Genomic DNA, 26416 nt, shown 5'->3' on the forward strand with positions numbered 1-26416 from the left:
GGTATGAGCTCTTAAAGCAGAAAGAGTGTCATTTCTTATAACAGTTTGGTAACCAGTGAATTTAGCAAAATACAAATTCTGAGCCGTGCAATTTAAATAGCTGTGCTTGAGCAGGCTTGGCATCATTGCTTTTGGAAGAGAGTCTGTGGCCAGATGCCAAAGGGAGACTAGTTGTTTCATCAGAAAGGACAGAAGTTATTTCCCATTATCAGTTCAGTCCATTCTGACTCAAGAGAATCAGGACATTGAAGAGATAACACAGCTGGAAAGAAAAAAGGGTGGGAGGTAGGAGTTCTGGACATTTTAACATGATAGCAAACATATTGTATCCAGAAGGCATGAAAATCCACTTCTCTTACCCTAGGCTCAAGTAAGCCTGTGATTCCCGTTAGCTGTCTTTCCAGAAAAATACAGAGAGTAGTTCTCAAAAGCTGTGCCTCCACTCTGAGTGAGATAAGGAGCACATTCATTGATCCAGCAAATGCTTATTGAGCATCTGCTAGGTGCCAAATCCTAAGGATCCAGGGTTAAGCAATCAAGAAATATTTCTGCATTAAGTGTGAGGTCTCAGAAGAAAAAGACGTATGTCTTCAAGGCACCAGCCAAGCAGGAGGCTGACAAGTTTAGATGTTCACTTTGAAGCAGTAACCATTCTGCTTACAGCCAGGAGAATGTCAAGGAGAGTCCAAATGGAAGTGTCCAGCTAGGAGGCTGTTGGCAAACTCCACATGACTTAGGCAAGGGTGATGGCAGTAGAAATGAGAGGAATGGACAGAGTCAAGAGCTACCAATCAGGAAACAACTACATGATTTGGTGATGGAGGGACAGAGAAATCTCAAAGATAATTCCCGAGGTTCTGGCTCACCCACCCAGGCAGATAGCGGTAGACACTGCCTTGTTGGTTCTCTTCCTATCCTGCTTCTTCTATATGCTTTGCTGTGAGTGACTGAGACACTGACCTCAACCTAGGAAGATCCAGAAATAAACACCCAGGAGTTTTACTTGCGTTAGGCAGAGAAATTTCCCCCCTAAAAGATACCCACATCAGATTTCTGGACCTTCAAATATTACCTTCTACAGAAAAAGGGTCTTCACATATGTGATTAAGCATCTCAGGATGAAGATGTAATCCTTGATTGTCTGGGCAGGCCCTAAATGCTTTCATAATTATCTTTATAAAAGAGGAGAGAGCAACAAGGAGAGGAGGGAGCCAGACAACCACAGAAGCAGAGATTAGAGGAGTGACGTGGCTACAAGCCAAGGAATGCATTCTCCCGTAGAATCTTCTGAGGGCATGTGATCCTGCCAATACCTCGATTTTGGACTTCTGTTTCTATTTTTGTTTGTTTGTTTTTTGTTTTTGTTTTTGTTTTTTTGAGACAGTCTCAAGCTATCCCCCTGGGTAGAGTGCTGTGGCATCATAGCCCACAGCAACCTCCAACTCTTGGGCTCAAGGGATCCTCTTGCCTCAGTTTTTCTATTTTTAGTAGAGACAGGGTCTCACTTTCCTCAGGCTGGTCTCAAACTCATGAACTCAAGCTATCCACTCGCTTTGGCCATCCAGAGTGCTAGGATTACAGGCATGAGCCACCACACTGGGCCGTTTCTATTGCTTTAAACCACCAACCAAGTCTGCAATGATTTCTTATGGCTGCCCTAGGAGACTAATACAATCCTATCTCTGGGGACTGACCAGAGCTAGTATACAAAAGCCCAGCTCCTTTGCTTTGATGTAGCACACATTTTTAAATATAATGAGCTCAACAGCAGCCCAAAAGATCAGACTGAGACTAGGACTTCACCTGACTTTCTTACCAGTTTCTCCAGAGAACACCCACAACATAAATCACCTAAACTCAAAGCCCAGGGTCAGCTGCAGGGAGAGTCTGACCTAAGACAGGCGGCCTTCACTGAACAGAAGCCACAGCCAAGGCCCAGGTTTGGTTTTAAACATGTTGCAGGTAGGTTCACTCACAGCAGAGGCTGGCAAACATGACCTGAAGACCAATGCTGGCCTTTGACCAGTGGGTTTGTGAAGAAAGTTGCATTGCAACACAGCTTCACTCATTCATTTACAGATTGCCTAAGGCTCCTTTTGTGCTTCGGTGTCAGAGTTGAATGGTTGAGACAGAGATCGCATGGGCTGCAGAGGCTGAAATATTTGCTACCTTTCCTTTCACAGAAATCAGCAGCTCAGAGGGCTGGAAGGATAAATGTGTGAGTGCTCTGCACACAGGGGTCATTGAAGCTGTGGGTGTGGGTGCAATCGCGTCAGCAGCAAGGTGAAAGGGGAAAGGGAGAGAGCCAGACAGAACCTTTAGGAATTTAGCATTTCATGGTGCATTGAGGAAAGCTGAAAGGGAACAGAGACTATGTGTCCAGAAAAGAGCGTTCTTTAAAATTTGAAAGATCAGAAAAATACCTTTCATGCTGCCTATTCATTTGTATGTCTGAAAATACTGAAAGTTTTTGTTTCCTCGTGAAGAGTCAGCATTTGAAACTACTTATCAAAAGAAAGACCTTTTTTCCAGCATTCAAGATGATTTGGCCTTAAACTATTTGGAAGTTAGTTTGGCCCAGTGCAATTAAAACATAGGGAGATGTATCTTATAAGTAGACCTATGCCAAGCCTGGATTCTGAATGATCGAGTGATGTTCAAATTCATAGAGAGAAGTCTAGTTCTCACGAACCCTTGTGCTGTTTACCCTCTCTGACGCTTCTGTATCATTGCCCAACTCCCATGAATTTCCTTTATTTAGAAAGTTTTCTTTGTAGACAACTGGGAGTGAAATAATCTGAGAAAGACCAGATTCCTCTTGAATTATAAACCATCAAATCCCTGAAACATTCTGTAGCCCACTAATACCAAAAATATACTGAAACCATAGTAGCTGCATCTGTTGGTACTAGTTGAGAGCTTCCAACTCCTCTCCGTAATGCATGTAAGTACCTTCTGCATGCAGGGTATTGTGCTAAGTTTTGTAAGGGGTGCAGGGATGAACAAGACATTGCCTCTGCCCACCATCTGTTAGGAGAAAGGAGAGGTGCACCTCACTCACTATTACTCAGACTATGGCAAGAGCAATAGAAGAAATAGGAGTTGCATGAAAACATGAGGGGGCAAGAAAGATCATATCTGGGTGCAGGATTCAAAAAGGTGCAAAGAGGAAGTCTCATGGTAGTTTGGCCCCCAAAGACTGCAAAGGATTTCTGGAAATGAAGATGTGGGAAAAGGCATTGTAAGATAAAGGAACAGAATGGGCACCAGGAAAGTACAGGAATGCTAAACATAGGACTTAGGTGGGAGGGTAATGGGACTAAGTTAGGGGGAGGAAGATGAAAAGTAGTAAAAGAAGCCAGCTGAGGTGGCTTACACCTATAACCCTTAGGGAGGTCAAGGTGAGTGGATAGCCTGAGCTCAAGAGTTGAGACCAGCCTGAGAGTTGGAGAGTTCACTGGTTGAGACCAGCCTGAGAAAGAGTGAGAGCCTGTCTCTACTAAAAATAGAAAAATCTAGCTAGGCATTGTGGTGGGCACCTGTAGTCCCAGCTACAAGAGGCTGAGACTGAGGCAAGAGGCTAAGGCAAGATGATTGCTTGAGCCCCAGAGTTTGAGGTTGCTGTAAGCTATAATGCCACAGCACTCTACCCAGGGGGACAGGGTAAGACTCTATCTCAAAAAGGGAAGAGAAGAGAAGGGAAGGAGAAAGGAGGAGAGGGGAAGAAAAAATATTGCAGAATGATGCTAGAGAAGGTGGTTTAGACAGCAGTTCATGGACCACCAGCGCCTATAGAAGGTTTCACAGGAGGGATACACACCGTGCACCTGGTGCTGTGCTCTGGACAGTTAATCTTGTGGTGATAGTGGCCTGGAGTGCTGAGGGGCCAAGACTGAGGTCATGAAGTTCAGTTAAAAGGCTATTCCACTACCCAGGTAAGAGGGTTGAGTTAAGATACAGGTAACAAGGAGAAAAGGAAGATTTAACAGGTAGTGGAGGTGATACTCCAGGATTTAGAAATGATTTGAGAGGAAAAGGAATCAAAGTTGTCTGCTTTGTAACTTGGGGATCCAGGAATGAATGAAGTGCATGTTGTATAGTTTGGGGGGGAATAAACACTGCCAAGGCTTGTAAATGGCAGTGTCTAACACAACATAGATGTCATTCCTCGACTTCCACTTCCACTTCTGTGACACCCATCAGAAAGGACTGCTGTGTCTTATATTTGCCTGAGCTGGTACCAAGATTATTCCAAAAGGGCCCAATCCCAACACACAAAGACCTCCTGAGTATAATGGGCATGAACCTATGCCCTAAACCCAAGCTGGGGGCAGTGGGGTTGAGGGTCCAATCTTGTATTTCATATTATCCTTAAGACAAGGAAATTTAGGAACCAAGGATGATTTTCAGATCTAAAGCCACTGGTCAGCCTCTAGGGGTGTGGGGAGCCCGTCCAAGCTTCTGAGAACCTTCCAAACCCTCCCTGAACCCTCTGAGTCATACCATCTCCCCTCCCTGCCTGGAGCACTCACAGCACCTGACTAGTTAATACAGCACCCAGTGACTCAGGGTCGCAGGAGGAAGTAGGGCAGGGCTAGCACCTTTGACACACCCACAGCTGCCCATATCCCAGGAAGCAAATGAGACTCCAGGCTCCCACTAAGACCACCTAAGTCTCATCTCCAGACTTCCCACCCCTCCCCAAACCAAATTCCTGCTATGGCCCAAGCCCAGCCCTGCCTTGGCTTGCCCTCTAATGCTCTGATGACTTGATTTCTGCACAGTGAGAGGCCACAGTAAAGCCATAGCAGGATTCCAAGGTCCGTTGCATGATCTGCAAACTCAAAGACAAGCCAAGGCTTGTAAATGGCAGTGTCTAACACAACATAGATGTCATTCCCTTGCTTATGAGATGCAAGACGTTTTGCTGTGGTTTGCCTAGCTGGCTGTTTCTAATTCTGTTTTTGAAAATTGGTCATTCACCTGGTCTCTAGCCTTTATTAATGGTGAAAAGAATAAGTAAAAACAGCAATGGTTCTTGAATGTTTACTCAGTGATTTAGATATTACTGCACTTAATTCTCAAGGCACAATGAGGTAGGTATCCGTATTCCCATTTTTCACAACAGGTAAACTGAGGCTCAGGGGGATTAAACAAATAGAAACACTACTTTCTAAGGCCATACCTTGTCTTCAGTCTTCTCGTTTGCAAATCGTGGATAAGAACATGATATCAGACAATGAAGTGCATGCACTCACCCTAGAAAAAGTGCTGCCTGCCTTATGGCTGAGTAACACTATGGTCAAGTTCAAGGTAATCCTCCGGCATGTGGTGACCACTAGTGATATTTAGCAATGAGGTGTGTAGTACTTTTTCTTGGATGAGTTCATGAACTTCATCACCAGACCTTGGCTAAAGGACCACATGAGATATGTGTAGCATCAGCACTAACCCAGCCCTCAAAGCCACTCCTCTGGCAAGAGGCAAAACCAGGTCTCGGTGACACAGACTGGCCCTTTCTACTCTTGACTGGATCTTGTTCAACTCGATGTGAGTTCTGTAACATGTTCACCTCATTCCAGCAGGGGTCAAACTATGTCATTGTCATCACTGTCACCAGAAACAGGCTTTGTATTTGGCTTTTGTGCTGTTTATTCTTTATTTGAGAGAGTTAAAGAAAGGCTAATGCTACTGATGGGGGCATTCGAGACGGTCCTTGAAGGAGTTTTGTCAGTGAAGGCTGACACTGAAATGGACCGAAGTCTGGGAAGCATTCCAAGAAAAAGATTTAGGGAGATTTAGAAAGAGGGAGAGAGAGAAAAAGCAATAGTGACGCTAATTTAGCCTGGAGAGGAAACAAGGTCGTTGAGTGATAATGAAGATTATTGAGAAAGGTGTCTGTCGTGTTGACTCACACTAAGATGATTATAGGAAAGTGGTTTTTGCTCTTGTTGTTAGAGAAAAATGTCTCTAATAATTGTAGACATGGGGAACAAATTTCAGAGTCTTGCTTGGACACCTTGGGGCAAATGAGATGTCCCTCTGGGATATGGGCTGTGCACAGTGAGAACTGACACCATCTTCTAAAACCAGCACAAGTGTGTGACATGCCGGGGAGGGTCACATATTCCAAAGATCCTCTGGCAGAAGCCCAGTCCTAACCTGCCAGAGAACTGGATTAGACTCTCTTCAGATAACCGAGGAGTCCAAGCATGACAGTTGCATCAGGCACCTGCACATTCAGCAACCTCTTTCTCTCTGTTTCCCACCTTGCAGTTCTGTCTTCCTCATTGCTGGCAATACCAGGGGGGCTTTCTGGCCACCAGTAGCAATTCATGTATGGTCTCCTTATAGCTGAGAATCCCAGAAAAAGACAGAATGCCTTCTCTGGCAGCCCTGAAAATTCTTTAAGAAGCCTCAGATTGGCACAGCTTGGGTCATTTGCACGTACCTGATGTGACCACTGGGGCCAAGAAGGGTCACTGTGATGGGAAATTGAGGGTCTCAGATCAGAAGTGGCAGGTCACATGCCACCCAGGTACAAGTTTACAAGATCAGGGAAGGGTAATTCTAATGAGAAGATGTGATGCTGGAAAAAAAGGGGGGGGGATAGAGAAGGATGCTAGATGGGGAGCCGCCGGAGGAGAGAGGAAGAGGTATACAAAAGCAACTTTCAGTGCTTTTTAATTGTAAAACTAAAGAAATATATAAAGCAAAAAAGGAAAGTTCATCCCCACCCCCACGGCACCTGTCAGCATTGACTGTAGTACGTATTCTTTTCACGCACACCAAATATAGGTGCTTGTGGGTTTGTGTTTACATAAGCATGTGTATATGATATTTTAGCAAAAAATTGATACCTACTCTACAAACTGTTCTGACCTTAGACACCCTTCTATAGCACAATGCAAAGAGCCATCCCTTAAATACCCCATCCTAGATATTTGCATTATTCCTGATTCTTTTGGTTATTGACAATACTTGAGTGAACATCCTTGAACATATTTTCTTGCACAGTTGTGCAAATAATTCTATCAGATAAGTTGCAGAAATGAAATCGCAAAGTCAAAGGGTAACCTCGTGACACGTCTGGAAATGTACTGGGAAATTACTATCTGGAAAGGTGTGCCAGCTACACTCTCATCAATAATTCAAGAGAGCATTTTAATGGTTCTACTTGATCAACCTGTTCAAAACGTTTTAAGGCTTCCCTTTTAAAAGGGTCTTTACAACTATAACATTCATGTGGAAAAGTACCCACATTGGGCTAGCTAGGAAAACTCTTTTAAAAAAAGAAAAAGATTTAAGTGATTAAAGTGTTGAATAAAGCTTAAAAGTTCAAACAGTATCCCACTAGAATATGGCCAGATGAAACAGAATAGAGATTCTAAAAATAGACCCAAACACAAATGGAAATGTATTACCAACGTATTGAAGGATAAAGATGACATTCCAAATTGGCGAGATTATAAAATGAATTTGTGTAACACATGGTTTTTAGAGAACTGGCTAGTCACCTAGAAAGGCAAACCCATACCTAACATCCTTTACCAAAATAAATTCTAGACCTGTCAGATATTTCTAATAAATGGGCAAAATGAAACCACAAAATGCTAGAGGGAACCATGGTTTGCTTTGGTTTGTGTTCTTGTAATTTCAAAGTGAGACTGGACTTTCTAAGAGTAGCACAGAAGTCGGAGCCATGAATAAAAAGATGGGCCATTTCAACTTATAATACATAACCATATTTCAACACAGCTGATTTTAAGCTCCCTGTTCAAATTAGCATTTTTGCATGAAAAAAATCACCATAAGTACAGTCAAAAGATTAACAGCACACTGGGGAAAAATTATTGGCAAATCCTATCAGAATTTGCAAATCCTATCAGAGAAAAAAAGAGTAATTTTATGAATATGTAAAATCAATAGGAAAAAGACTAACAGCCCAGTACAAACATGGGCAGAAGAAACAAAGGCCAGGCTGGCTCCCTCCTATACATGAGGCCAGGCTGGCTCCCTCCTATAATCCTAGCACTTTGGGAGGCCAAGGTGGGTGGATTGCTTGAGTTCAGGATTTCGAGACCAGCCTGAGTAAAAGTGAGACTCTATCTCTAAAAAATAGCCAGGTTTTGTGGTGGGCGCCTATAGTCCCAGCTAGTCTGGAGGCTGAGGCAAGAGGATCGCTTCAGCCCAAGAGTCTGAGGCTGGTGTGAGCTATGATGCTCCAGCACTCTACGCAGGGCACAGAGTGAGAATGTTTCAAAAAACAAAAAAAACACAAATAACTCTTGAACATATGAAAAGATGCCCTGTATCCCTTATGACAAGATAGAAATGCAAATTCAAAATAAACCAAGGTCCATTTTTTCACCTGTTAGGTTGACAAAGATCAAAGCATGTAATAAGTCTGTATCCTTACATTAATCTGAATAAAAATTCAAAGTGCTCCCCTTGGGAAGCTATGCACCTATGCCAGTGTCTAGTCCACTCTTCAAAGCACTTTCTCTAGAATGAGTTCACGAACTTAATTGTCTGACCTTATATGTACAAGTTCTACCTTATATGCGTAGAAGTTTACCAATAGAGATTAGATTATATCTTAGTCCATTAGAGTGTTATAACAAAATACCATAACCTGAATTTTTATATATCCAAGATGACGTTTACTGTTAACCACATTGAGCTACTATTCTATAATTCTACTCTTTCTTTTTCTTAAGCATAACAGAGGGGAAAGCAGGTAAACTCTTTGTTCACCACTTTTTATACCTTCAAGCACACAACTGTAATAAGATCACAGGCCAGTGGTGTGCTGGAAAATCAGCTCCTCTGGGAGGCAAAGAAATCCTGATTTGTAGCATTTGCCAATTTCCATGGTGTAAATATTCCCACCACAGCTGATTTTAAGCTCCCTGTCCAAGCCAGCTCCAGCTCCCCTACTGATTGCCCACCCAGAAACAAAAGACATTCAAGCAAAGTTTCTGACAAGAAATAAATTACTCTTGATAGATCTACCTTAACCATGTTAAGAAAAAAAAGAGAAAAAAAACAGAACAGTGAGCAGAACACAGTGATACCCTTTCCCTGCTCCACACCCTCACACCAGCTTTGACATCCATGGAAGGGCAAACCAGAAAGTCATGCGGCCTCACCTAACAGTAAATGTGAACATTTTAAGGAGCCGTTTGTCCTAGTCCAGAAGTTACACTCACCTCACCACATTTGTTTTTCAATACGGATGCTGGATTCCTGACTTCTTGTAGCTGGAACTCATTAGCTGTCAGCTCCTCTTAAGGAAACCCCATCTTCTCCCTCCCCATCCCTCTTCCCAAACCCATCTCAGCCAGAGTAATTACTTCTTCCTCCTCACTCCTATTCTGCGCTGCTCTGATTCCCGGTGAATAACTCACTTGAGGACTTCCCAGTCTTGCCAGCAGACTCCCAGGAGAGTTGAGCAGTCACATAGCTTTAGCTTCAAGTAGTCTTGGGAACGAGAGCCTGGCCAGACAATTTTTTTTAATAAAAATAAATGTTAATAAAGTATGGAAAAGCTGGCTGGAGAGCTACAGACCCTGTCAACAATTTGGCTTGTCCCTTGATTTTTCAGAAAACCCTGGGTATGAAGCAATGTTAATATTTGTCACTTTAGATAATTGTACCAAAAGCAACATTTGGTACAAATGTAAAGTAGAATAAATAAATGTACAGTAAGTAACAAATGTAGAGTAAGTAAAACTCTAAAACTTATATGAATAGTTTTCTATATTTAAAAAATATATATTACTTAGGGTATATTCTTTGAAATTTATAAAAGTATATACCTAAAGTAAGAGCATTTAGCTTTTGAGTCTCTCTGTGAATAAAATATATATTGGGTTTTTACTAGCATGTACAAGTCACCACAAACTTACAGACTTAAAGCAGCACCCCACTGGTTTTGTAGGTCAGAAGCCCAGCATAGCATGATTCATTTTCTGCTAGCGTCTCACAAGACTAAAATCAAGGTGTTCATCAGCTGCATTCTTATCTGGAGATCAGGGCTCCTCTTTCAAGATCATTCTTGTTTTGTTGGTAGAATTCAGTTCCTTGCGTTTTAGGACTGATAGTCCCAATTCCCAGATGGCTGTCAGCTAGGAAGCATTCTCAGCTGCTTGTGGTGACTCTCTGGTTCTTGAACTTGGCACTGTCCATCTTCAGAGCCAAAAATGAGTTGTCAAATCCTTCTGATGCTTTGGATCTTTCTGACTTCTCCTTCTGCCAGTAGCCAAAGAAAACTCCCTGCTCCTGTGGGCTCATGTGATTAGATCAGGCCCAGCCAGATAATGTCCCTAAGTTTAGCTGTGCCACACAACAGGGTGTAATCACAGGATTGAGAGCTCATCATATTTTTAGGTTCTAGGGATGAGGACATGGAATCTTGGAGGCCCACTTTAGAATTCTGCCCACCATAGAAGATCCCATATTTTCTCAGAGATATGATGTGATTCCCCCCAAATTATTCAGTATTTGGTTACATCAATGGAAGGAAAATATCTGGAATGGAGATGGTGATTATCCCAGTCTCCTTTGTATGGGGAAGTCAAGTTTGGGATATTACACTTCATTCTGGGTGTCCAGAATAGGAGAGAAATGGGTGAGAATAACTGTGTTGGCCTGTTTGGACTGCTACAACAGAATACTATAAACTAGGCCACTTATACAGAACAGAAATTTATTTCTCAGAGTCCTAGAGCCTGGAAAGTCCCAGATCAGGATACTAGTGATTACTATATCAGGCGAGATCCCTCTTGCTGGTTCATAGATGTCATCTTCTCTCTATAACTTCATGCTGCCAAAGGGATAAGGGATCTCTCCGGGGTGTCTTTTATAAGGGCACTAATCCCGTTTGTGAAGACTCCACCCTCATGGCCTAATCACCTCTCAAAGTCTCACCTCCTACCTAATACCATTACCTTGAGGGTTAAAATTTCATTGTATGAGTTTGAAGAGGACATAAACATTCAGTCTATTGAAATAACTAAGATCACAAATGGATTTAAACCTCTGGTGTAGGAAGGGTGGTGAATAGGAAATGCAGAAACTTAACCTGAAAATGGGAAGATGCCAAGATCACTTGACAGCCATCTTCAAATACTTAAGAGGGCACACTGTAATAAAAGAATTTGTTCCCTCTGACTCTGGGGGGTAAAATCAATTCATTGATGGGAGCTATAGAAAGATTTTAGCTTGGTATTAGAAAGTGCTTTCTGTATACTCAGACGGATCAATTGAGCTACCGTGGATTAGTTATACCACCTTCACTGGAGATGGTCAAGTATAAAATGGACCACTCCTAGATAAGAATATTATGAGGGGGAGAGGAAGCTGAGCTAGAGCAGTGGTTCTCAATCTTTCTAACGCCAGGACCTTTTAATACAATTAATCCTTTTAATCCTCATGTTGTAGTGACCCCCAACCATAAAATTATTTTCGTTGCTACTTCATAACTGTAATTTTGCTACTGTTATGAATTGTAATGTAAATATCTGATATGCAGGAGACCCTCAATGGGGTGGCAACCCACAGGTTGAGAACCACTGGGCTAGGGGGTCTTTCAGGTTCCTTTCAGCCCCTGAAGGCTTGGCTTCCTTTTTAATTACTCCTTCTATCCAAAACTTCTGTTTGCATCTCCTCTACTGGTATGCTGCCTCTGCCTTCAACCATGAGTTTAGGTGTCAGCATTTGGGATTATGCTTCACCAGGTTCTTTATTGTTAGAATGAAGGTTTGAATCACAGCACATATGAAATAAGAGGATTAAAAAGAGTAAGATATGGTTGTCCCAGGAAGACTCATCAGATTAAGTAAATACTTAGGTCCAGAGCCAGTGGAGCTATTGCTCTAGGAGTGATCATGGGGGTAAGAATGTGGAAGGGGGGGACTAAGACCAAGAATGAATAGAAGGAGAAAGCACGGGCAGGATATAGGTCCCATCAAATTAGATCCAAGGACAGCTCAGGGTCTTAGACACCAATGCAAACAGAACACGAGGAACAAGACTAAATGAAATAGATACGTGGTTAGAAATCCTGTGGAAACCTAAGGATCTGGTCTTGACAAGATGGCAAAGCTTCAAGTCTAAAACTACTTGAGCATGTGGACTGGTAGAGCCCTGGGTGGGAAGGCAGCCACAAAGGACCAAATAGACAAGAACCTGATCATCAAAGATTCTGGAACCCTGCATCAGACATCGAGTTGGAAATCTATCCCCTGTACTCTGGCTCCCAAAGACCACAAGCCCAGCTACTGAAAGGCTGATTCATGGGTTGGAGTATGCCCAATCAGAAGTCTTTGAGGTGATGCTGAAATGTGGAGGCCAAATCCCTTTGTGTAACATTTCTGAGAGTGAAAGTGAAATTAGGATGTGGTGTGCACACCACTTACAGAAGAAGGTGGCAGGTGACCAGTTTAACGTCAGTGTGAACTGTTCCTGACAGCTCCAAGTCCTAAGGGAACCAGAATTTGTCACTGCCTCCTCTTAGCTTCTTAAACCAGTGGTTCTCAACCTTCCTAATGCCGTGATGTATTTTCATTGTTACAAAGGGGTCATGACCCACAGGTTGAGAACCGCTTTTAAGCAAATTACTGTCATAAATATAAAAGATAGGGACAGATTTGTTTCTTTGTAGGCCTTCCCTTTCCAATTTGGGACTTACCTGTACAGGTGGAGAACAGATAGATAAGTGTGTCACACACATCTCTTGGCTTCTTTGCCAACATCTGCCTTGTATTTTATTCTCCTTGGCTAAAGAAGTTCTCTGTGTCTGGTTCACGGAGCACTGTGGACATTGTTCAAGAAAGTAACTGAAAACTCTTACCTGGTCAAGAGTAGCTTACTGTCTGAAAACCAAGCTGCCCTTTTAGGGAGAAATACCTTCATCTGTTTCTGAGAAAACAAAACTCAGTGGCCGTTCAAAGCATCTTTTGCATGTTAAGTAATTGTTCTCTATAGACGAGCTAGAGGTGAATAAATAAATGAATATTATCATGAACTGTGTGTAAAATTTGTAACTTAGGATGATCTGTAAGTGGGGTGTGACACACCAGCCATGAAGAGTTGGGGCAGGAGATGGCAGATAACCAGGTTTATGTCAGTGTGTACTGTTCCTGACAGCTCCAAGTCCTGATGGAACCAGAATCTGTCACTGCTTCCTCTCAGCTTCTTAAATAATTACAACTTACAAAATTTGTAAGTTGAAGCCCTGACCCTAATATTTAGAGATGGACACTTTGGGAGGTGATTAGGTTTAGATGAGGTCATGAGGGTGGGGCCCCTGCAAAGACATTAGTGTCCTTCTAAAGCAGGGGTCCTCAAACTTTTTAAACAGGGGGCCAGTTCACTCTCCTTCAGACCATTGGAGCGCCGGGCTGTGGGCCCTGGGATGAGTCGGCTGCTAAGCAGGACAGACAGCAGCGGCAAAAACACCCAGCGGGCCAGATAAATGTCCTAGGCAGGCCTCATGTGGCCTGTGGGCCGTAGTTTGAGGATGTCTGTTTTAAAGAGAGGAAGAGAGATCACGGCTCTCTCTCTGCCAGGCAAGAAGGGCAACCTTCTGAAAGCCACAAAGAGGGCCCTCCCCAGAAACTAAATATGCCATCACCTTCATCTTAGACTTCCAGCCTCCAAAATGGTGAGAAATAAATGTCTGTTGTCCAAGCCACCCAGTCTATGATATTTTTCTATAGTAGCCCAAGCTTATACATATACATGCATGTATATACAGGCATACTGCTGGCAAACACCTCTCTTAGCCCCCAGAAAAGCTGAGCAAAGAAAGACTGAGCAGTAAGGACTCTAATTAAATTCCGTAGGTGTGTGGAAATGTGCCCAGGGAGGAAGTTTGGCTAAGTGTAGTCATCTCATAACCCCACCCCTGTGTAGAGAAATGTCTTCTGGTGTGGACCTCACTGGTGATTAGAGGCAAAGACAGAGAGTGAAGGGTATTGTGGACTGAATTGTGCCCCTCCTATATTCATAACCCTTGATGTAACTGGTTTTGGCCCTGTAAAGGTAATTGAGGTTAACTGAGATCCTAAGGGCAGTGCCCTAATCCTACACACCTGATCTTCTTATATGACCAGGAAGATACCCCAGGGCTGTGCACCCACAGAGAACAGGCCATGTGAGGACCCAGCAGGAAGATGGCCACCTGCAAGCCAACAGAGAGGCCTCAGAGAAAACTTGCCAACACCTTGATCTTGAACTTTTAGCTTCCAGAACTATGAGAAACACATGTCTGTTGTTTAAGCCCTCCAGTACATGGAACCTTGCTATGGCCCCCCAGCAGACAAAAACAACAGGTTGAGGTCCTTTACAGGTTAGCACCCTGGACACAGTGCCTAAGACACACCAAAGTTGTTAAAATGTTCCAAGACCTGGACTAAAAAATAAAAATAAAATAGTATTAGCTCAAAAATTGAAAGAAAACTCCAAAATGAAAAGGAATTAATATATAATTAAATTTTTGCAAAACAGTGAGTCGGTGATAAGGCATGGAATCATATTACTAGATATTTTATTCTTAACAGGATTCAACGTGGCAAGAGAAAATTTTTAAAAATTATAACAATACAAAAGCATTTAATGTGGGGTGAGTTTTAATATATTTACTATGGTATAAGGTGAAGGTTTCCAAAAGTGGAAGTGCCCAGATGCCACAGGGGCCCTGGAGCAGGGTCAGGGATAACCAAGAACTTCTAGAAGCTCCCAGGCATTCATTCCTTTATATCAGATCATGAACTGAGCCTCTTCCTCAAGCCAACAGGACAGCTGTGTTGTGTTCCTTTATTCACACTGAGTCAGGAGAGGGATAGGAGAGAGATAACAGCTGCCTGCTCCTTCCTCTGACCAGCTCAATGAGCCAAGCCAGTATTCAGCACTTCCCGAACTCCCCCACTAGAGGCGGTGCAGAGTAAAATCCCACCTGAGATGAAAGTAGGGTCTTAAGGGGCCCAAGTGAAATTTTCTTTGAAAACTGGGGATTTATATTTAAAATGATGATGTATTTTGTTTTATTCCCAATTACATATTGTGTTTTTTGCAGTTTTTGGCCGGGGCTGTGTTTGAACCTGCCACCTCCAATATATGGGGCTGTCACCCTACTCCTTTGAGTCACAGGCGCCCATATCTTTTTTTTTTTTTTTTGAGACAGTCTCACTATGTTGCCCTCGGTAGAGTGCGATGGTGTCACAGCTCACAGCAACCTCAAACTCTTGGGCTTAAGCAATTCTCTTGCCTCAGCCTCCCAAGTAGCTGGGACTACAGGCGCCCACCACAACACCTGGCTATTTTGTTGTTGTTGTTGCAGTTGATTAGCTGGCCCAGGCTGGGTTCGAACCTGCCAGCCTCTGCGTATGTGGCTGGTGCCGAAACCACTGTGCTATGGGCACCGAGCCATAGCAGAATTATATTTTCCCTTCTTCAGAATGTTAAGGCATTTCAATCCTGACCACAAGTCTAGCAGCCTTACATTGTTATTTGATCCTGGTTATCTCACAGATGTACATCTTGGCTCCCAAACTAAGCCTCTAAATGGTAGTACCATCTTTTTTTTTTTTTTTACTTTTTTCTTTTTATCCTGGCAGAGAAGACCACCAAGGAAAAACAACAAATGTCGCATTAAATTCTTTTTTTTCCTTTGGGATACATCAATTAATCTAACTCAGCTTCCAGCCCCACTTAAGGATCCTTACCATGCCCTCTTCTCATCTCCACCAACTACCTTCTCTTCCCTGCCTCCTGACTCCTTAGGACATAAAATGCTGAGACTGTAAGATGCAGACTCTTAATGGGAAAGTGCACAAAGAGGCCCACGTCTCTCCCTTTGCTTCTAGCAGCCTGCCTTTCTCTTTCACAGAACTTGTTGTGGTTTGTAATTAAATCTTCATATATTTGTGTTTGGTACTGTATAACTCTTTGCCTGTTTGGCTCACTAGGTTGTAAACTTTCTGAGGCAAAGAAGGACCCTGTGGCTGTGTTTGCTCCCCATAGTACCCTAAGCATAACATAAAGCCCCAGCCCTGATTAGGTGCTTAATACACGTGTTGAATACACGGCAGATTGAATGGGGAGTCCAGACAAGGGACTTATGCAGGTCTTTACATTTTGTGTCTCCAATTAAAATCACCATCACCAACAACAACTCTTCTGGCTCTTCCAGACGACAAAAGATGTACAAAGAGCAAATGAACCTCACCTCCTTGGACCCCCCACTGCAGCTCCGTCCTGAGGCCAGCTGGGTCCAGTTCCACCTGGAGATTAACCGCCATGGGCTCTACTCCCGGTCGAGTCCCGTCGTCAGCAAACTTCTGCATGACATGAGGCACTTTCCCACCATCAGTGCTGGTGAGGTTCATGGCATCAGGCAGGATGGATTGACTGAGGCTGAGTAACCATGTCAGGCCAGGCTCCAGGGGGGACCGTGAAAGTCTTAGCACTGATACCTGAGCGACAGAAGAACACACACACTGACTTTTCCCTTTGAAAAAGATCTTGGGACCATAATCTCACCTGGGCCATAAGAGAGGCATAAGGAGGTGTTCTGTACACTAAAGAAAGGTGATCCTCCCATTTCTTTGAACCAGGCAATACATTCTCTCTTACACCAATGACCTCATGGCATCAACAGTATCATGACCATTTTACAGGTGGGAAAACTGAGACTCAGGGAGGTTAAATAACTCGGCCAAGGACTCAGGGGTGGAGCTGGAATTCAAACACAGGTCTGCTGACTCCAAGTCTGTGTTCTCAAGCACTATGAGTCTAAAAGTGACCCAACACATTATTAGCACAGACAAAACTAGTTGGGTGTTACCAGAGCAGCCACAGAAGGGATAGAGAGTATGGGACCTGGGATGGAGCAAGGCGTGGGGCTGCAGAGCTCAGAGCTCCCAGAGATCACCCACTGAGTGGTCAAGGCCCCCAGGCTGCCTCAGTCTCCCCTCTGGTGGTCAGAATGAGAGCCAAGGGCCCCTGTGTGCTGGGCTCTCCCAGGAGCGTGGCCGGAAGTTCTCACTGCCCTTCTCCTCCTTCACAGATTACAGTCAAGATGAGAAAGCCTTGCTTGGGGCATGTGACTGCAGCCAGAGTAAGTGGCCCAGCCCCGCCTCCCCCCAGCCTCCTCCTCAGCACAGCCATGTGAACCCCAGAATCCAGTGGGGACCCTGGCATTTAGTGGGGACCCCAGCATCCAGTGGGAAGCCTGGCATCCAGTGGGGACATTTAGTGGGGACCCCAGCACCCAGTGGGAAGCCTGGCATCCAGTGGGGACCCTGGCCAGGAGCTGAAAGAACATGGCTCTCTCTGCTCTTAGAACTCACCATTTCTCCCAGCCACCTTTAGAAAGAAAAGGCATTTAAGAGGAGCCCTCATATAGGGCCCCAATGGTCAGCACATGGGCCAGGCCCCAGCATCATCAGTGTGCCTGGAGAGCCTGGTAGAAAACCAGCACATCTCTGTCTCTGCTCTGAGTTTTCTGAATCAGAATCTGGATCTTAACAAAATCCTCAAGTGTTTGGAGTAGGTTTTTAAATTTAAGAAGCAATTGTCCAGGACAATGATTCACAAAGCTGGCAACTTACTAGAATCTCCTGGAAGCTTTAAAAAGTGCTCTCCCATGGGCCTCCACCTCCAGGGGCTGTGATTCACAACACACAGAGGGGAGGCCTAGGCACTCGTATATTTAAACTGCTCCAGATGATTCCACTGCAGCCTAGACTGGGACCTACTGGGGTGAAGGCTTAATGGAATCAAAGGCTGGGAACGAGGGCAGTGGAGGTCCCCTCTGGGAGTGTGGGGGACTGGGTGTCAGTCACCCTTGGCCATGAGGAGCCTCGTGTCTTCACCTCATTGTGCTGAGCACATGTCAGAAACTTCTGCCTGTGAGGTGACCTGGCAAAGGTCTGAAAGATGGAGGTCTATGGGACCCAGGGCCTCCCTTTAAATTTAGTTCAGCACCTGCCATTTGCCATGTCATAGAACACAAGGTGAGAGAGACATCATCCTGACCCCAACGGGGGTTCTCAGCAGCACAGTGACACGGTAAGAGATTGAGGTACCAGGACACAAAATTTAAGGGATCAATTCTTACTGCACCTAAGTAAGGTCACCCATTCACCAAACCTTAGTTCCAGCCTAGATGGACAGCCTGAAATAGAAAAGACATAGATTAACAAGTTAGTCTAACATACTGTAACAGATGGCAGAGTCCAGAATCTACAGGGGTGTTGTTGAAACAGAACGAGGAAGAGGTTAGTTCTTCTAAGGAGAATGTTCTTTGGGGTTTTCAGTTAGTGTCTGTCTGGGGAAAATTGTACTGTTCGACCTCTATGCCCACCAGTTGCCCCCGGACACACTCTCCGTGGTCTAATACCATCAAGTTTGCCCTACAGGCCTTGAAAAGGAAATCCTAGTCTTACTTCTGGGTCTTATTGAATAAAAGAGGAGAGAGGAAATCAGCAGGGCTTATTGCATGAACACAGTCACGCACCTGAGCTGAGACCCAGAAGCATCCTTAACTCACCCTTCTGCCCCTTCACAGTTGTGAAACCCAGCGGGGTCCACCTCAAGCTGGTGCTGAGGTTCTCGGATTTCGGGAAGGCCATGTTCAAACCCATGAGGTAAGTGACTGCCTTCCTCAACTCATGTCCAGGGTGGCAGCCCTGGGGGGGGGTTGACCAAAAAGTAATAAAAGTGGCCTAACATCTTTATGCCAGTCCTCTGGAGACACTTTTGGACTATCTCCCCAAGCATGTAACTGGTTTTGGTGATAATAATAATAATTAAAAAATAGTAAGAGCAGATCTTTACGGGGCCCTTTCTAGCACCTATGCCAAGCACTTTACATAAATTGTGTGTTTGGATCATGGACAGCATTATAGGCCAGGTACTTGTTATAATGTCCCCTCATCAGGTGAAGAAGATACTGAGCTCACCCCAATCTCCCCAATCTCTGCAAACAGCAGACCCAGGACTGGAGCCCAGGCAGCCAGATTGCTAAGTTCATTCTCCCACTACACTTGATCCCCACTTTTCCCCAGGGCTACCACTCTCCTCTTTTGACCTCAAAAGTTTACAAGGCCTGGTACAGTGGCTCAAGCCTATAATCCTAGCATGCTGGGAGTCTGATGCAGGCAGACTGCTTGAGGTCAGGAGTTCAAGACCAGCCCATACAAGAGTAAGACCCCCCATCTCTAACAAAAATATAGAAAAATTAGCCAGCTGTGGTGGCTCATGCCCACAGTCCCAACTACTCAGGATGCTGAGACGGAGGATCACTTGAGCCCAGAAGTTAGGTTGCAACGAGCTATGGTGATACCACTACACTCTAGCTCTGCCTCAAAAAAAAAAAAAATAAGTTTCTAGACCTCATTATTATATTAAACATAATAATAAGTTTATTGTCTACATGACAATACTTGTTTTAACTGAAAAACTGGATGATGCAGAAAAGTCTACTATGAAGTCAATTACATGTTTACTTTAATTTCCATTTTATTCATAATAACAGCAACGACTTGCCTTTAGAATTTATTTTATATATATATATATAGAGAGAGAGAGAGAGAGAGACTGTCCAGAAAGTATCCAGCCATGTAATATGAAAAATTGTATTTACAACGGCCAGATACTTTATGGCACCCCCTTGTATATAGGTGAAATAATATGCAATTTAGTCTATAACCTGGTATATGCATCTGTTTCTGGCCCTCAAAGGGTCTGCATTCCACAGACTGGGGGCTGCTGGAGTAGAGCCCCAAAGCCTTAACCCTGTGGAATGTTCGCCCTAGAGATGATACACATAAGAGAAACAGCCCCAAGACGGGGCTCCCACTTTCCGTGCTCTTCTCCAGCGCACGCTGCTTCCAATGGAATCCGGGGAGACCGAGTTAGATTTCAAACCTTCAGCCAGTCGAGGAGCAGCCCATTGAAGGCCCAGGAGCTGGTTCTATTGGTGGGGCCCAGTGGATTGGGTACTGAACGGTCTTCACCCTGAACTGCTTGGGCAAAATCGCTGTCATAAAGAGGAGCTTTGTGTACATCAGCTGTATGTTGGATCCTCTTAGGGACCTTGAAACTCCTGATGCCTCAGACTCCCCCTTAGGGAGTCCAGCAGACTTGCTCTGGGGGATCCTCCCATCTTCCCTAGGCCCAGGCAACCTGGAGAACTGCTGATATGCGAAGAAATTCCCCATGTTTTGTTATGTGAAAATCCAAAACTCTAGTTGTAGGGTTAATTTAAGTATAAAGCTTCTAAGAAATGTACATAAAAATTATATTTGATCATATTTATATTATTAAATATAATTTAATGTTTATAAATGTAAATATTAATATTAAAATTATATTTAATTTACTGATAAAAATTCCATCCTATGAAACAATATATATACATTTAGAAATACTTCTCTCTGCACCCAAATACATTTTACTTGAGAAAAATTTTTGGCATGGTTGTCATCATCACCAGAGTTAAGTTTGGGGTCGATGTTAAATCAATATTAACTCCACTCCTCTACCACCATCAACAACCTGTTTTAACCGGTTCTGTCAGATAATAAAACCAGCACACAGTGAAGTCATTTCAGGTTAATGAACCTGTTCCGAAAAATGATAAACCAAATTGAGGGGGAGGGCCTGCCATTGGAGAAATTATGCTTGAACTTGAATATACAAAGACTTCTTTTCCAAGGGCCAGTTTCAGGAGGGCCCTCATCTTATCTTCAGACATAATAATAAGTAAGTGAGTAAAATGTGTTCCTTTTAAATGAGAGTTACAGCCGTGAAGACCTGAGACGATGGTTAAGGGAGTTCCACCAGTAGACATGTGACTCTCCGGGGCAACGCTCAGCTGAACACAAGAGCCATCAGCAAGGTTACGGCTGCCATGGAGTTCTAAATGATTGCTACGGATAGTCCCACATGCGTAATCACCGTCCTAAGAGAGCACCGTGAGAGGGGGCAACGTAAGGTACACTGACGGAGAAACATGAGACGTTAATGACAATCTGCAAATTCATCCCAAAGTACCAAATTTGTTTGCTGAGCAAAATGTTTACGTGGCACAACCTGACGTCTCTAACGTGAGAAAACCGAAAGCTGAGATGGAGCAGATGAGTTCCGCTTTCACTCTTCCTGTATCTGAGAGGAGAAGCCACTGGAACCCGCAGTGTTTCCTCTGCAGGAAAATTAAGTACCATAGTCACAGCGTTAAAACCTCTACCTGGTCAGCTGGAAACAAATACAGGCATATCTGGCTTTATTGCACTTTGCAGATATCGTGGGTTTTTTTTTTTTTTCCCCACAATTGAAGGTTTGTGGCAGCCCATGGCCCGGCTCCACCTCCAGTGGCAAACCTGCCAGTGCCATTTTTCCAACAGCAAGTGCCCACATTTTGGTAGTTCTCACAATATTTTAAACCTTTTTATTATATCTGTTATGGTGATCTGTGAGCAGCAGTCTATCATGTTGCTATTGTAATTGTCTTGGGGCACCCGGACCCACTCCCGTATAAGACAAGGAATGTGATAATATTGTGTGTTCTGACTGCTCCATTGTCTCTCTCCCCTTCCCTGAGTCTCCCTATTCTCTGAGACAAGATAGTGAAATTAGGCCAATTAATAACCCTACAATGGCCTATAACTATTCAAAGGAAAAGAAGAATCTCACATCTCTGGCTTCAAATCAAAAGGTGGGAATGATTAAGTTTAGTGAGGAGACATGTCCAGAGGCAGCACAGGTGGGAGGCCAGGGCTCTTATACTAGTTAGCCAGGTTGTTAATGCAAAGGGAACCCTCTTGGAAGAAGTGGAAAGCAGTGTTCCACTGAACATGCACGTGATAAGAAGGCAAAACAGCCTTTCTGCTGATAGGGAGAAAGCCGGAGTGGTCTGGATAGAAGATCAAACCAGCCACAACGTTCCCTTAAGCCAAAGCCTAATCCAGAGGCTCCAACTCTTTGGAGTTCTGTGAGAGCTGAGGGAGGGGAGAAAGCTGCAGATGAAAACTAGCAGAGACTAGATTATGACATTGAAGGAAAGAAGCCGTCTCCATAACATAGAAGTGCAAGGTGAAGCAGCAAGTGTGGATATAGAAGCTACAGCAAGTTACCCACTGATGAAGGTGGCTGTGCTAAACAACAGGTTTTCTACATAGATGCAGCAGTTTGCTATTGGGAGAAGATGGTATCTTGGACTTTCATAGCTAAAGTGAAAAAAAAAAATCAATGCTTGGTTTCAAAACTTCAAAAGACTGGCAGGGCATGATGGCTTATTCCTGTAATCCCAGCGCTCCAGGAGGTCAAGACTCAAGGATCTCTTGAGCATAGGCGTTCAAGACCAGCCTGAGCAAAGCAAGAGCTGATCTCAATTAAAAATAAAAAAAATTAGCTGGGCAGCAGGGCAGGTGCCTGTAGTTCCAGCTACTGAGGAGGGTGAGGCAGGAGGATCACTGGAGCCCAGGAGTTTGAGGTTGCTTTGAGCTAGGCTGACACCCTGATACTCAAGCCTGGGTAACAGAGTGAGACTTTGTCTCAAATTAAAAAAAAAAAAAATTCCAAGGACAGACTGATCATCTTGTTAGGGGCTAAATGCAGCTGGTGATTTGTTGGGAGTCAGTGCTCAATGCCATTCTAACGATCTTAGGCCAAGGATTATGTTAAATCTATTCTGCCTGTGCTCTAGAAAGCCTGAGTGTGGATGACAGTACATCTGTTTAAGGATGGTTTACTAAATATTTTAAACCCACTGTTGGGAGCTGCTGCTCAGATTAAAAGATTCCTTTCAATGTATTACTGCTCATGGACAATGCACCTGGTCACCCAAGAGCTCTAGTGGTACAGGAGACGAATGTCGTTTTCATAACTGTTAACACGGCATCCATATTGCAGCCCATACAGCAAGGAGTCATTTTGACCTTCAAATCTTGTAATTTAAGAAATACATTTCATAACAAAATCCCAAAGCTACAGATGTTGACGTGGATGTGGAGAAAAGGGAACACTTCTGCACTGCTGGTGGGAATGCAAGCTAATGCGTTCCTTTTGGAGAGAAGTTTAGAGAACATTTACGGAACTAAAAGGAGACCTGCCATTTGATCCTGCAATTCCTCTACTAGGTATATATCCAGAAGACCAAAAATCATTTTACAAGAAAGATATTTGCACCAGAATGTTTATTGCAGCCCAATTCATAACTGCCAAGTCATGGAAGGAACCCAAGTGCCTACTGACCCATGAATGGATTAATAAACTGTGGTATATGTACACCATGGAATATTATGAAGCCTTAAAAAAAGTTGGAGACTTTACCTCTTTTATGTTTACATGGATGGAGCTGGAACATATTCTTCTTAGTAAAGTATCTCAAAAATGGAAGAAAAATTATCCAGCGTACTCAGTACCATTATGAAACCAATATATAATCACCCACACTTTCATACAAAAGATAAAACACAACTATAGCACAGGATGAAGGAGGGAAGAGGAGAATGAGGGAAGGAGAGAGGGGAGGCCATGTGGAGGGAGGGTAACTGGTGGCACCTAAGGTGCATATTGCAAGTGTACATGTCAAGTCTATTAAGTGTAGAGTATAAATGTCTTAACACAATAATTGAGGTGAAGGCTATGTTAACCAGTTTGATGTAAACATTCCAAATTGTATATAAAATTAGCACATTGTACCCCATGAATACATTAATGTACACAATTATGATTGAATAAAAAAATTGTTAAGAGAAAAAAAGAAATTCATTTCATAAAGCTATAGCTGCCATGGGTAGTGATTCTTTGGATGGATCTGGGCAAAGTCAATTGCAAACCTTCCGGAAAGGATTCACCATTCTAGATGCTGTTAAGAACATTCGTGATCCATAGGAGGAAATCACAGCATTAACAGGAGTTCAAAAGGAGTTAAATCTAACCCCCAAGGATGACTTTGAGGGATTCAAGTCTTCAGTGAACAAATTAACTGCAGATGTTAATTTGGGAAGATCAAAAGAGCGGAACTAGAAGTGGAGCCTGAGATGGGACTGAATTGCTGCAATTTCGGGATCAGACTTGAAAGGATGGGGTGTTGCTTCTTATGGAGGAGCAAGGAGAGTGGTTTATGGAGATGGAATCTTCCTGGGGAAGATGCTGCGGATGCTGTTGACCTGAGAACAAGGGATTTAAAGTGTTACCTAAACTTAGTTGATAAAGCAGCAGCGGGGTTTGAGAGGATGACTTCAACTTCGAAAGGAGTTCTTCTCTTCGTAAAATGTAAAAGACAGCATCACATGCTACAGAGAAATCTTTCATGAAAGCAAGACTCAATCAATGTGGCAAATTTTATTACTGTCACAGTAAGAAATTGTTACAGCCTAACCTCCAGCACCCACCACCCTACTTAACCATCAACACTGAGGCAAGATCCTTCTCCAGCAGAAAGATTGACTCAGATGATCGTTATTGTTTTTCAGCAAGAAAGTATTTTTAATCAAAAATATACTTTTTACACATTATGTGATTGCACACTTAATAGACTGCAGAATAGTGGAAGTATCACTTTTATATGCACTGGGAAAGCGAAAAAATTGCAAGACTCACTTCATTGCAGTGGTCTGGAACCAAAGCCACACTATGTCCCTCAAGCTATGCCTGTACAAAAACTGTTCAAATTAACCAGGTTCTTTTCCCCAAATGTAACACAAAAGCTTCTAACGTTTGGTGATAAGGGCACGTTTACCCATTCTTATGCCAAAACACAAAGTTTAATTTACATTTTTATAAAATTCAGCCCCAAATCAAACATATCATTTTAAAACATATTTCTTGAAAAATCATGGGTTTTTTAAAATAAGTAACTTAAAGCAAACAGCGTTTTTTCCTTTGGAAGAACATGTTCCTTTGTGAACAAAAAGACTATATTTTTAACTGTAATATGCACAATTATAATGCACCCAAAGAAGTACAGTAATACTTCTCAAAGGATGAGGAACAAGGATGAAAAGTAAGATCATTCTCAAATTTTAAATTGCTTCTATTGTAAAAAGAAAAAAATGATATTTTAGAAAATCGGAAATGGTGTCTGAGAGAGTATTTATTCCTAGGGGTGGGAGTCAAAAGTTAAAGTGAGATCAGGGACTCGGACTGTCCTCACCGGCCTGGACGTTTGGTGACGCTGAGGGGAAATCGGTCAGGTCCCAGAGCGGAGGGCTGCCCCGTAAATGTGGCTGTGCCTTTTAAAATAGACTCTTTACTTTTGGCAGCGCCTGCCTCACTGTGGCTTCCAGAACCCGCTTGTGTTTTTTGGCAAAGTGCACATCACCCTTTCAATTGCCCGAGCTGTTTATTTATACAGCTTTCCACAACATTTTATTTATTTACATTTAAATTCCTTTTGCAGCCCTCTTAACAGTCCCACGCAGTAAATTATGAAATTATTCAAAGACCATCATTCTTCCATTAGTGTCAAGGCCAAGTCAGCCTAGAGGCCAGAAGCCTCATCACCATTGCCCTTAGTGATGCAGAGGTGCTTTCCTGAACACACACCCAGCAGAGCCCATCACGCTCGGGCAGGCGGGCGCTTTTCAGGAATCCATTAGTGTTTAAATGTATACAGATCCCCGCCGACACCAGCCTCCCTCAACTCTGTGTCTGGGCCCCCTCCCCTGACCCAACTGTTTTTCTCTGAGGGGATGGGCCCCACTACTTCTCCCAAATCAATGCAACACTCAGAATTTGCCTGTTCTTCAAACCTCGGTCATCCTAAATTGCTTTTCTTTTAGCAAGTCCTGGCTCACACCACACCCCTCTTAGTCCTTGGGCACCTGGGCCTGTGCTACCTCTGCCTCTGCCAACCAGTCCTCCCTCTCCCTTCTGTTTATACCTGCACAAGAGTATCTGTATTTCTTCCACCTGCTAGGTTTTAAAAAGAATCAGACACTGTCACCCAAGTATCTTAAGCAGGAAACTTGGTACCAGTGGTGTCACAGGACAGTGTCTTGCCCAAAGCCCAGCTCCTCCCATTTTGCATGTCTCTCCCTAAACCAGGGGAGCCACAGGCCCGTCCTGATTGGCCATTCCACCCCCCTACTGGAGCACACTTTTCTTTCTGGCTGGTCACGCCTCCCAGCTCTCTTCTCGTGCTCCCAGCTGAAGTATGAGTCCAGGGCGTGATTCCTTCCTTCCTTCCAGACAGCAGCGAGATGAAGAGACGCCCGAGGACTTCTTCTACTTCATTGACTTTCAGAGACACAATGCTGAGATCGCGGCTTTCCATCTGGACAGGTAGAGTCTGGCCCCGTGGAGATGGCATTGACTCCAGGGGCCAATCCCTGGGAGGGGGCGCTGGGCAGACCCTTGGGTGGGAATTCCCTGGCATTTCTTCCTTCTGGCTTTTTAT

The 26416-nt window shown here is 43.7% G+C and overlaps 1 protein-coding gene across 1 annotated transcript in view; it reads left to right on the forward strand.

Annotated features, from left to right (window-relative positions):
• Positions 1-26416, forward strand: part of FAM20A (FAM20A, golgi associated secretory pathway pseudokinase) — a 56135-nt gene that overhangs the window by 23310 nt on the left and 6409 nt on the right. The window contains exons 2-5 of the mRNA XM_003786177.2: positions 16199-16383; positions 17075-17125; positions 18578-18656; positions 26209-26301. Of these exons, the coding sequence (XP_003786225.1) occupies positions 16199-16383; positions 17075-17125; positions 18578-18656; positions 26209-26301 (408 nt within the window). The remainder of the gene's footprint in view (positions 1-16198; positions 16384-17074; positions 17126-18577; positions 18657-26208; positions 26302-26416) is intronic.

Source organism: Otolemur garnettii, unplaced genomic scaffold (assembly GCF_000181295.1).
Source record: "Otolemur garnettii isolate 467f Iridium unplaced genomic scaffold, OtoGar3 scaffold00018, whole genome shotgun sequence".
Lineage (NCBI taxonomy): Eukaryota > Metazoa > Chordata > Mammalia > Primates > Galagidae > Otolemur > Otolemur garnettii.